Source organism: Selaginella moellendorffii, unplaced genomic scaffold (assembly GCF_000143415.4).
Source record: "Selaginella moellendorffii unplaced genomic scaffold, v1.0 SELMOscaffold_126, whole genome shotgun sequence".
Taxonomy (NCBI): Eukaryota; Viridiplantae; Streptophyta; class Lycopodiopsida; order Selaginellales; family Selaginellaceae; genus Selaginella; species Selaginella moellendorffii.
In genome coordinates, this window is record NW_003314387.1 from 186,062 (window position 1) to 198,634 (window position 12,573).

Sequence of the window (12,573 nt, forward strand, 5' to 3'; positions counted from 1 at the left end):
TTGTATTAATTGGAGAGAATAATAAAAAACCTCTTGTTATAAAAACAAGCTTAGAAGTAAATATTAGATGAACTAATGCTAAATGAACCCTTTGATGAATAGCTATCAAAATCCCACTAGGCTAATATTAAGATACGGTATTATAACTATACATTTGGACATCACATCATCCCCTCTTAAAATGATGAAAGACAATCAAGGTTCTCTAGATGTTTTTCTTGATGATTGGGCTGGAAAGACACATAAAACAAGGTTAAGAACTAGCAAACCCAAACCACACAGACCAATGAGCGATTGTTATGGTGTTGATCAAGCTGGAGAAAGAATAGCAAGATCAAAAACTATCAACTAGACAGAGAAAGCAAACCTGGGGCATGTCTTTGAACAAAAGTTTTGTTAGCAACCAAAGACACTCCACACCACTGCCATGAACTAGCCAGGTGATGTGTTTTTGTTGAACAACAATGTTTCCACAGGAATCTTTGCAAGAACTCCTCCAAGGATTGGCCCCGCAACCATTCCCAGGGTCTGGGTGAGAATGAATGAGCAAGCTTGTGCACATTGTCTGCCTTTGAATACCAACAATACAGGGATCTGTACAATACCTTTTCACAAAGAACCACCCAGTAAAACCAATCCCATTTACCATATGCCCCACCAGAATGAGGTAGAGAACTTTGGTCCGGTCTGCAAGATGATATGGCCAAGAAGCAGGGAAACCGATGACAAGTCTAGAGTTGTGCCATACTTTCTCTCAAATTTTGGCAGGTTGGAGAGTGGAATCACCATGATAGATGAGACGAGAGTTACCACTCCCACAGTCAATCCGCTGAAAAGAGGTCCTCCACCCAAATGTTTGGCATTTGATTGACTTCAGCATTTGAGTTTATATGGAAATGAAATCACCTACATGATGTGGCCGTGGGTACAATAACAAAGAACATGTTAAAAAGGAAGTTTGCATAGAGAATGATGCATAGAGATACTAAAGGAGGAGCTGAAGCTTGGTTGCCATCCTTGCTCTTGGAATCAATGACAAACACCTTTTTAAAATAATCCTAAACCTTTGTTTGGCCTAATCTACTCCCGGAGACATTAATCATTTTGGCAATGGTCCTCCTTCCTGACAAATTTCTCACTCTTTACAGCCTAATTAGTTTGTGAATGCCATTAAAATTTTGCATAAGCTATAACTGGCTTCATTTTGGTTCACTTAATCGACAATTGTACATTTGACCACCACCAAAATGTCTGTGGGCGAAATTCTCAGTCGCTTCTCAGTCGCACAAGGATAACTCTCGATCAGTGGAGGATTCAGTGTCAAGCACTGGCAGCATAGCAGATTCCGCGTTCTTTGAGGACCAGGAAAGACCTTACTTGCAAGAACTTCTATGGAAGGAAAGTTCGTGACAAGACAACATAGGGAATGGTGGGCGCCAACCAAGATCATTGCTTCGCGAATGTGAGCACGAAATCGCTATCATTGCTTCGCGAATGTAGGCATGAAATCGCTATACTGTTCCAACTGATGTGGAAAGAGGCAGAGCGAGACATCGATGCCGCCATCCACGGGCACAAACATGACGGTGCTCGTCTCTGGATCGAGCGGGAACACCGCGCGGCACGGCTTGCCCCACCCGAAATCCAGCTCCCGCGCGCCCAGCATCGCGCGCGGCCACGCGTTGATCCCCACGTCGCAATTCCCCGACGAGTACCAGAAATTGCGATTCTCTTCCAGGAAATCCCACCCGGATCGCAGGTACTCGTCGGTGATCTGCGCGCGCGCGCGCTGGATCTCGATCACCGCCGCCCCCAGCGGCTCGCCCACCAAATCGCGCTGCGTCATCTCCGCGTGAGCCCAGTAGATCGCGTTCCCCACGAACGTCGCGTCTAGCGGCGGCTGTACCGTGCGGCGGATGTCCAGTACGAATCGAAGCCGCGAGGTCTCCTCAGGCACCTTCTTGGAGTACCGCGCGGCATACCGCCAGACGTACGCCGCCAGCGCTTCAAACGTGGTGCAACCGCGCGGTACACTTAGAAGCACGCTGTTCTTGAGATGGGTTAGTGTTTCAAATGAGAAATGAAAGGCCTTGCGTCGCTTGATCTCTCCTGACGCTCTCTTGGATCGCTCGCCGACGCAAATGGCGGATTCCAGCGTGATCGCATAGCGGCTGGAATCCAGATTTGGGTGATGGATGAATTCATGGTGGGGGAAGCTGGGTTGGGGAGGATGCCTGGCCTTGAAGACGCTGCGATCGGAGTTGGGATGGAAGAGGAGACCAGCGCCGCGAGCAATCGATGCCAGATTGGAGAGAAAACTGATCCCCGAGGTAGCGTCGGTGATGGCGTGATGGCACAGCACACCGATAGCAAATCCAGTGTCGCCGCTCAATCCAGTCACCTACATCCAAAACGTATAAAGAAGAGCAAAACGATCGATGACGTTCTTTACCTGGATCGTGAGCATTGGGAGCTCTTCGATCGATCGAGCGTCCACTGGGAAGCAAAAGAAAAGATGGGAGATGGAATCCATGGAAGCGAGCAAGCCCTCGAGGCGGAGATCAGCTCTAGCACTAGCCAGGATCGCCCCAGAGTCATCGCAGCGGATCTCAAGCTTTTGTGTGAGATGGTTTCGCTGAAACCTCCCGGAGAAGAAATCATGGCTCACGAGAAGTTCTTCCATGGCGTGCTTGATCCCGGAAGAGACCACCTCGGGATCTTCGGGGCCCGAGAAAACAAGGAGATTGCGCTGGTAAGCTCCAAATCGCTGGTCGATGCTGCTGAGAAACATGATCCTTGGTGAAATAGCATCGTCCCTCACGATGGATTTGGATTTGGATTTGACTAGCAACACTTTCTCCACACGAACTATAGGAAGTTTGCTCTCGTATTTTGGAGCTATTTCCATCTGAGCCTTCAGATTGGACAATTACTAACTATATGAAGTGGACATGTGAAATTCTTTGGCGACAAAGCTGCCAATTTATAGTCAAAGATTGTTCAAAAAGAACTCGACTTCTTTGACTTACTGTGGCACACGATTATCACGTCTTGATCATGGCGACGAATTTTCAAAGGCAACTCCAACATTCCATGAGTGTTCAATTTTCTCTTCTTTCTTCTTGTTCCTTTTCTACATAAGTTTTTTATTTAAGCAAGCCATGATCAACGTAGTAAAAGCCTGTGAATGTGAAGCTCAAATTGGGAACTAATGGTTTGATTTAGGGCATTTCCAGGGATTGGTCACTCTCATTCACATGCAATCGAAAGCACTTTCCTATACTATATAATAACGTTTTCTTCTTGGGTTACATATTCTTAACATGATTACTAAAACACTAAAAACAACTTAAAGAGAAAGTAACAAGTATGACTTGCATGTTGTCAAATAGCTCAAGCTCACTATAAAAATATTATGACTAATTCTATCAAAGATTATTCATATGACAATGATTATATGATTGCATATGTGAGTATTATATATTTACACATGTGTGATTTATTTTATTTTGTTTTGAGTTGCAAAAATATTATGCACACAATCACTTTTTGATTGCTATAATAGCAATTGAAAACTTGATTGTCTGTATAATATTTACATGCCATGTATGTATGGGGCATGACATGGCATGTCATTCCATACAAAGTGATGTCACCAAGAATACATTGAGAGCAGATTTTGAGCATGCAATTGGGCAGTGGTGCAGTGGTGTTGTACCAGAAGGGGTTGAAGAAGAGCTTGATGGTGGCTGGGAGCACAGCAAGCTCCAGGTTGTTAACCACAAGTCACTTGAACTTGTACTTGTATCCTAGGGAGATCTTAGTACAGCTCAAGGAGCACCAAAGGCCTATATTGTGTCTAGTGCATTGGAAGATCTTTCCTTAGATGGCGACTGAGTAAGATCTTTGTCAGTGAGACACTATTGAAAGCATGATAGTTTTTACCACCACCACCATAATCACTACCAGGATGAGAGCTTGGACTAGAACTCAAGTCATCAGAATTCCAAAGGTGGTGGTGGTTCCCATAGAGTTTACTATGAAGAGAGCTTGGACTATAGCTTGAGCAAATGTGACAGTAGGAAAGATGAGAGCATGTTAGAGGTCAACCACTTGATAAGTTATCTGGAAGTTGAGGAAGTTATTGAGAACTTTGGGATCAATCTCAAGCCTCTTAACTTGGGGGTTGTCAGATGGCACAATCTGTTTCATTCGAGAGCATCCAAACTTCCAGCCGTTGCTCTAGACTCCAAGGATGATTTCTTTTCCAGGACTGTCACTGAGTCTCATACAATTGTTGGTTTCTGTTTATCTCAATTGCTTACTGCACTTGTAAATATGTAGCAACAAAAGAGAGACCTTTGTCTGGAGGCGCCAACCAGTCAAACTGCATGGCTTGCCAGCTCTTGTGAGACTCAGGACTGCCAAAGCTTAAGCATTTCTCCATGAAGAAGTATGAAACAGCTGGTGAAGATTTTATTAATTCTACTCCATGCACATTTATTGAAAGATTGTCAGATGAAGAATTCAAAAGAGCCCAACCTTGAGTCTATTTTTTAATTCTTAGCCAAGTTTTACCACCCTCATTTCTTTTTGTGTTTATGCAAGTGAGAGCCATTCTCCTCTTTTCATATGGATAGTTTGGTACTGCCAGCAAGAAGGCAATTGTCCAATATGGGAAGATTGACCATGTGGCTTCATTTCCTTTTCTTTTAAAAATGCACTAAATGGTTTGTCAAGGTTTGTTGAGTGCAAAAAGTGTGGAACAGAAGCTTTCACTATATGTTTGTGGAGATCCATACATCTAACGAGAGATTGTATGCACTATCTAGAGCAAGGTAAATGGCAGTCTTTTTTTTTTCTCACTCAACATTTTATTTGCAGATAAAACAAATAAAAATGTATTTGTTGATTGCATCAAAGATTGATTTCCATTGCATGGTATGATGTAACATATATGTTTTTCACCCTTTACCCTATAGTGATTTATTATAGATGGAGCCTTGGCCATATGTTCAAGAGCAACAGAGCAAAACCCAAGGTTTAGAGCCTTGTGTAAGCGACTAAATTTTCCATTCTATTTTAGTCACTTAACCACACTTCTGACCACTTGGAGGAGTCTCATTCACAACCTCTATAAGTCCAATTCAGGACTTGGGACTTGCTAGCCCCGAGAATGCCATCCATGCCACCCAACATTTGCACTTGGTCCAAGTGCTCCACGTGTCCGATCCCATGACCGACACTCAAAGGTACCACCGACATGGCAGCTTGTCACGCTAAGGCCATGCCTAATCACCTTTACCACACTAGTAGTCCAATACCACATGCATCCCAGTCTTGGCTCTCCAAGACTAGGCAAACCATCCGTGAGTGGTCATCTCAGATCCACTCCTTAGCATCCTTAGGATGCCCACCGACAAGGGGAATAGCCTTCCCCAATATCCCTCTGTCAGTCCCCACTAAGTCCCTTTCTGCCCCTGGCCGTGTTTGCCAACACTGTCACTGGATCGAGGCCCACAGGCCCGACCACTAAGTCCCATGGTCCTCTGGGACTTCCTCACCATACGACTGTGTCCTTGGTCACTACCCCAGAGGACTGCTTCTCTTCCTTTCCACAGTCTGGGCCTTTGGGGACAACATTTCGGAACACCATGGCCTCACGTGAGCCTCCTGGGTACTCTCCCCACCTTCCGCCCTTGGGTGCTCTAGCCATGGGCTTAGAGCGAGGTTCTGTTGAGCCACGCCTGGTATCCAAGTAGGTAGTGCCACCCACACTTGGACTGGGAGCATCGGCCAGTCGATCTCCCGGGGGAACTAGAGCCGGCTCTTGAACATTTCACCAAGCTACCCCGCTTGTCGGTCCATGTTCACTCTAGTCTTGGACTTCCCAGTGGTCAGCTCATCACCCAACACTGGGTCTAGCCTTCCTAGGCCAAACTAGCCTTTCCTGGCCAAACTGGCTCCACTGTAGTCCTCCCCCTTTACTATACTTTTGGAGCTCACCAAACCCCCTAGGGTCTGGGAGACGAACACTTTGGGCTTTCACCCTCTCAGACTCGGACTCGGACTCAGACTCGGACTCGGACTCGGACTCGGACTCAGGCTTGGGCTCGGTCTCAGCCTTGGCCTCGGTCTCGGTCTTGGTCTCAGTCCCAGTCCCGGTCTCGGTCTCGGTCTCGGTCTCGGTCCTGGTCTCGGTCTCGATCTCGGACTCCATCTCGGGTCCTTCTCGGACTCCATCTTGGACTCCATCTCGGACTCCATCTCGGGTCCATCTCGGACTCCGTCTCGGTCCACCTCGGACTCCATCTTGGACTCCATCTCGGGTCCATCTCGGACTCCATCTCGGGTCCATCTCGGACTCCATCTCGGGTCCATCTCGGACTCCGTCTCGGTCCACCTCGAACTCCATCTCGGACTCCATCTCGGGTCCATCTCGGACTCCATCTCGGACTCCATCTCGGGTCCATCTCAGACTCCGTCTTGGTCCGTCTCAGACTCCATCTCGGACACTTCCACGTGTCATGTGTTGGTCCCTTTTGGGTCCCTTTTTGGAGCCTTGCTTATTTCTCGCTTCGTGTTCGCTCCTTGAGCACTTTGTTGGGAGTTCCACTCCCGCTCTCGACCTTCCAAGTCAGAGCTTTTAGTCTAAATGTGTTACACTCGTTTGGGTTTTTGCTTTGGCCACTACTATGTGACACCCTTTCCGGCTCCACTTTGGGGCCTAGGGATTTTGTGTCTCACAACTCCACCACCCATAAACGAAGTTTGATGTCCTCATCGAACGGTAAACCATTTTATAAAGTAACACCCGCATGTGTTACCATTTCCATCCTTGGCACCTAGCTAATATTTGTCAATGGTTTGACATTGAAGGCTCACCATGCCTTCTCCATATTTGTCAATGGTTTGACACCAAAGGCTCACCATGCCTTGCCCATCCTCTAAGGAGGATAGTCTCTCCAACTTAGAGACTCACTTGACCACTTGGGGTGGGTTGCTCCTTTTTATTGGTTCAGTCCTCGCTAAACCTGTTAAAGACACCCTCTCTAACTCAATTCCACTACTCATTTTTGAGTAGTCCCAGATTCCATTAATCTACCTTTGCACTTTGGAACGTTTACTTTTGACTTCTTGAAGTCAATTTCCTAGGTGTCTCTGACACCTTGCTTTGCACATTTTGTGCAACTCCACTTCCCCTCCTAGGAAGTTCTCTACTCGAGGGCACCCTCATCCTCTTTTCTATTTTTGTGCCCCTATTAGCATTACGTTCCATTCATCATTATTTGTGCTAGGGCTGTCCACGGCCCTATCTTTTGGCTACTTAGTTGCTTCCTCACTTGGAGCCTTTCCTTTGCCAAATTGGAGCACTTGGGAATCCATCCTTAGAAGTCCACTTCTTTTTCCGCAATCCGTTAGCATCAACCACATTAGTGTTCCTTGGCTAACTTTGCCACTTGGATTCTTTCCAATGGATTCCACGGCCCTATCATGGGCACTCGTCTTTTGCTCCTATCCTTGGATTGTTGCACCAAGCAACATAGGATCATTACTTCCATTTTTGAGGTTTCCTTTCAGTTCCATAGCAAACATTTTGCTTTGCCAAGTCCAAAGGGTGTTCACCCCTAGTACGTCTGTTTAACATTTTCTGTCGTGAGCTCTATCCACGGCCCAACTTTTTGAGACCCTCCCTTGGATCTTTTATAGAGACTACTTTCCTTGGACTTACTATGCTATAGCATTGACATAGCTCATTTCCCTTAGATGTTCTTCCCACTTGGTCACCTCAACCTAGTGATCTTATCTTAACCCCTTAATAGGTCTATCAATAGGGACTAGGTCTTCCAGACCCTTCTAAGTTGTTGACTATGACCCCGGGGGCATCCCCCACACTTGGCAGTGCGCCCAAGCCAGCCCTTCCGGCCAAGGATCCATAGCAACTAAGACTGGGTGTCCCCATCTCATTCACCACGTTCTTGGTGCCCTTTGCACCAAAGTGTTCAAGTTAGATATGCCGAGCTTTCACTCTAAGCAATCTAACCATGCATCACGACTCCGAAGCATCCCTCGTTTGGTGGTGTGCCCAAACCAGTCTCCACACTGAGAGTCCATGACCACCGAAAAATGAGTGTCCTCATATTCCAAACCATCACCACGCCCTAGTGAGTTGGGACTCGAACCCAAGCACTAGAGGGTCGGGACTCGAACCCAACCTCCGTATATGCATCTACGGACGGCATCCCTCAGGATGCCTGGCGTGACTCTCCACGCTGGTGCACCAACTTTTACTCAAAGCGCGCTATAGATCACAGCTTAGGAACTTAGTTCCTCCGCACTGCCAAGTCCTCTCACTTGACAAGTCTGTGATCATGCATGGACTCTTCCATGCTTGGCCCCATGGCCCACCCCTTTTGAAGTTATCACCTTCAACTAGGGTATTTGTTCCCCTGACTTGCCAATCTCACTTGGCAAGTCTTCCGACCACTGTAACATGGTTCCTGCATAAGCGTGAAAGCCCTTGATCATCGACTTTCGTTCAAAGCCCTCTCTTTGAACACTCAGGAACTATTTCCTTAACCTTAATAGCTTTGCCTCATGGCAAGCTTCAAGACCACGCTTCTGCTGCGCCACTCTGATTTCACGCTTTCCTTGAACCATTTACGCTTGGCCTTTCTAGGTACTAAGCTACCTAGAATCGTCTTTGGGAACCTTGAAGGAACTCTGTCCCTTAGCTTGCTAAGGCCTCCCTTTTTGCAAGCTTTCCAATTACCATATAGTCTAATATGAACAATTCCATATTTTAGATTTTTTATGGCATCACGGTTGCTAGCGGCAACACCCTTGAGCCCCCACTTGATTCTCCACTCCCAGCTGGCATAACCAACCTTGGTTATGCCCTTCGATTCCTATGATTCGGTTCTACCCCCTTACTTCTTGCTTTTGGCTTCACACCTTTGGTCATTCTCCTCTAGACCAGGAGGATAGCTTTACACTTTCTATCATGCCTTAGCAAGTATTCTTAGGGATGAACTTACCTGATAGCCTAGGGAGTGGTTCCTCAATCCAGGTATGCTCACCCTATAATCCCACACACCGAGATTACGTTTTTGCTTATGGGCCTTTACATGCCCATCGCTCGCCTTGCCAAAATTCCATTTTTGGCTTTGTCCAATTCGAGTAGACAGACTTCTCCTGTCTCCGCCACCTTGGACATTTGGATAGCACCTTCTATCCATCATTCGCTAGGGACTTAGTCCCTTGGGCCTTATCTATTTCCCTCGCGACATCAAACACCACCTCCTGGTGTTCTAGAGTGTTCGGGTGTCCCAATGACGGCTTCCTTGACAATGAGTATTTCCTTTCATGACATTGACTTACTATATCACAACATAAGCAACTTATCCCCCGTAAGGGTATATTCAATTTCCTTATGCCATTAAGAAGGCTTGGGTAGCTACCTTCTACCCATTTAACCAATTATTTTGCACCTCTTGCTTAGTTGCCTCATAGATGTCAAATCCTACAACTCATTGCTGGTGCTTCCACACCTCCATCATTATCTGGGTCACCACACTCCAACTGCATGCTCTGAAGTTTAGGTTATGCCATTCCCATTTCCATTGGGATTCCTTTGGCAAGGGGTTCTCATGAACCCACCAACATAGCCTCAAGGTATCACACCTTGGCACATTTGGTGTCTCCACACCATCGGCTCTACGAGCCTACCTCTATGACACTTCTTCTTTGTGTCTAAGTCTTTTGCTAAGACGAATACCACTCTTTCTCATGCCAACCATCCATTAGCACTGCACCATAGAGGTCACACACAACTTTGTTTCAAAGTTGTTTTCTTTTGGGAACACCCTTCCCACGACTTTAGCATGGCACATTTTGCCATCGATGAGATACCCTCTGTTTTCATCCTTGGATCCTATGATCCACCCCCATCCTTCGTGGGGTACCACACACTTTAGTCTAAATGCTTCTATTAGTCCTTTAGGACCATTCCTTGACTCTACTTGAGTCATCCAGCAGTTTTGGACTTGGTTAATCCACAGACCCGTAAGGTCCTACTTGTCGAGCACTAGCTCACTGGAATACACTTCTTGCATTCATGTTCTCACTCACAAGGACTATTTTCACAAGTGTTACTCTGACACTTGATTTTGTTCTCTGGGGCAACCTTTGCCCCTTATGACTACTTGTCCATGTGATGAGAATACCAACACTTCTCTAAGTACACCCCCCAACTCCTTGGGTTGTTCCAGCATTTATTAAAGGTAGCCCCGGCTACCATTTCAAAGACTTGAGTCCTCTTCTGTATTTGACCTCCCATAGTCATTACTTCTGGTCTCACATTCATGAGCACCATATGAGGATAATCTTGTGACTCCTTTATTGCTTTGGAGTCTTTATCTTTCCCGTGATCCCAACTATAGTTGTTTATCACAACTACATTAGCCCGTTTGTTGTGTCAAACACTCATTTGGATCACATCCTCAACTCTCTAAAGAAACCTTATACTGTTCCCAATATCCCAAAGTCGTTCCATTATTGGCCCTTTTCTATCCACCACATTGTGCCCAAGTTCACGCATGAACTTGAGTGGAGAGCCATGTCCTCTCGACATGCTACTCCTCAAGGATAAGCCCACTCCTAGGACCTTCCGATGCCAACATCAATGGTGATATACTTGAGCACCAATAAAAGTCGGACTAAGGAACAACTCCGATACCAAGTTGTAAGAAACTAAATTTTCCATTCTACTTTAGTCACTTAACCACACCTCTGACCACTTGGAGGAGTCTCATTCACAACCTCCATAAGTCCAATTCAGGACTTGGGACTTGCTAGCCCCGAGAATGGCATCCATGCCACCCAACATTTGCACTTGGTCCAAGTGCTCCACGTGTCCGATCCTATGACCGACACTCAAAGGTACCACTGACATGGCAGCTTGTCACGCTAAGGCCATGCCTAATCACCTTTGCCACACTAGTAGTCCAATACCACATGCATCCCAGTCTTGGCTCTCCAAGACTAGGCAAACCATCCGTGAGTGGTCATCTCAGATCCACTCCTTAGCATCCTTAGGATGCCCACCGACAAGGGGAATAGCCTTCCCCAATATCCCTCTGTCAGTCCCCACTAAGTCCCTTTCTGCCCCTAGCCGTGTTTGCCAACACTGTCACTGGATTGAGGCCCACAGGCCCGACCACTAAGTCCCATGGTCCTCTGGGACTTCCTCACCATACGACTGTGTCCTTGGTCACTACCCCAGAGGACTGCTTCTCTTCCTTTCCATAGTCTGGGCCTTTGGGGACAACATTTCGGAACACCATGGCCTCACGTGAGCCTCCTGGGTACTCTCCCCACCTTCCGCCCTTGGGTGCTCTAGCCATGGGCTTAGAGCGAGGTTCCGTTGAGCCACGCCTGGTATCCAAGTAGGTAGTGCCACCCACACTTGGACTGGGAGCATCGGCCAGTCGATCTCCCAGGGGAACTAGAGCTGGCTCTTGAACACTTCACCAAGCTACCCTGCTTGTCGGTCCATGTTCACTCTAGTCTTGGACTTCCCAGTGGTTAGCTCATCACCCAACACTGGGTCTGGCCTTCCTGGGCCAAACTGGCCTTTTCTGGCCAAACTGGCTCCACTGCAGTCCTCCCCCTTTACTATACTTTTGGAGCTCACCAAACCCCCCAGGGTCTGGGAGACGAACGCTTTGGGCTTTCACCCTCTCAAACTCGGACTCAGACTCGGACTCGGACTCGGACTCGGACTCAGGCTCGGGCTCGGTCTCAGCCTTGGCCTCGGTCTCGGTCTCGGTCCCGGTCTTGGTCCCGGTCTCGGTCTCGGTCTCGGTCCCGGTCTCGGTCTTGACCTCGGACTCCATCTTGGGTCCTTCTCGAACTCCATCTTGGGCTCCGTCTCAGTCCATCTCGGACTCCATCTCAGGTCCATCTCGGACTCTGTCTCGGTCCACCTCGGACTCCATCTCAGGTCCATCTCGGACTCCATCTCGGGTCCATCTCGGACTCCGTCTCGGTCCACCTTGGACTCCTTCTCGGACTCCATCTCGGGTCCATCTCGGACTCCATTTCGGGTCCATCTCGGACTCCGTCTCGGTCCATCTCGGACTCCGTCTTGGTCCGTCTCGGACTCCATCTCGAACACTTCCACGTGTCATGTGTTGGTCCCTTTTGGATCCCTTTTTGGAGCCTTGGTTATTGCTCGCTTCGTGCTCGCTCCTTGAGCACTTTGTTGGGAGTTCCACTCCCGCTCTCGACCTTCCAAGTCAGAGCTTTTAGTCCAAACGTGTTACACTCGTTTGGGCTTTCGCTTTGGCCACTACTACATGGCACCCTTTCCGGCTCCACTTTGGGGCCTAGGGATTTTGTGTCTCACACCTTGGACCTTTAAATAAAAAGATGAAGCCAAACTCTTAAGCATAAAGCCAAAGAGCAAAGGAAGTGGAGTATGATATGATTTATGAGTGTACAACCCAAGGAGTGAAAGAATAGAAGTTTGGAACGACTTCTAAGCATATAGCCCAAGGAGTGAAAGAGCAA

General features: G+C 47.4%; 1 protein-coding gene across 1 annotated transcript; it reads right to left on the minus strand.

Moving 5' to 3' along the window:
* Positions 1-1,263: 1,263 nt before the first annotated feature.
* Positions 1,264-2,927, minus strand: LOC9645184 (omega-hydroxypalmitate O-feruloyl transferase). Its single transcript, XM_002991953.2, has 2 exons — positions 2,453-2,927; positions 1,264-2,401 (listed from the first exon to the last, which is right to left on the minus strand). Exons 1-2 carry the CDS (start codon positions 2,906-2,908, stop codon positions 1,481-1,483), a joined length of 1,377 nt encoding a protein of 458 aa, XP_002991999.2. The 5' UTR covers positions 2,909-2,927; the 3' UTR covers positions 1,264-1,480.
* Between the last annotated feature and the right edge of the window lie 9,646 nt (positions 2,928-12,573).

Bases quoted from the DNA above. Each gene is read 5' to 3' on its own strand.
- LOC9645184 (XM_002991953.2), bottom strand. From the start codon at position 2,908: ATGGAAATAGCTCCAAAATACGAGAGCAAACTTCCTATAGTTCGTGTG. The intron at 2,402-2,452 runs GTAAAGAACGTC...TTTTGGATGTAG, and splicing joins TCCCAATGCTCACGATCCAG to GTGACTGGATTGAGCGGCGA.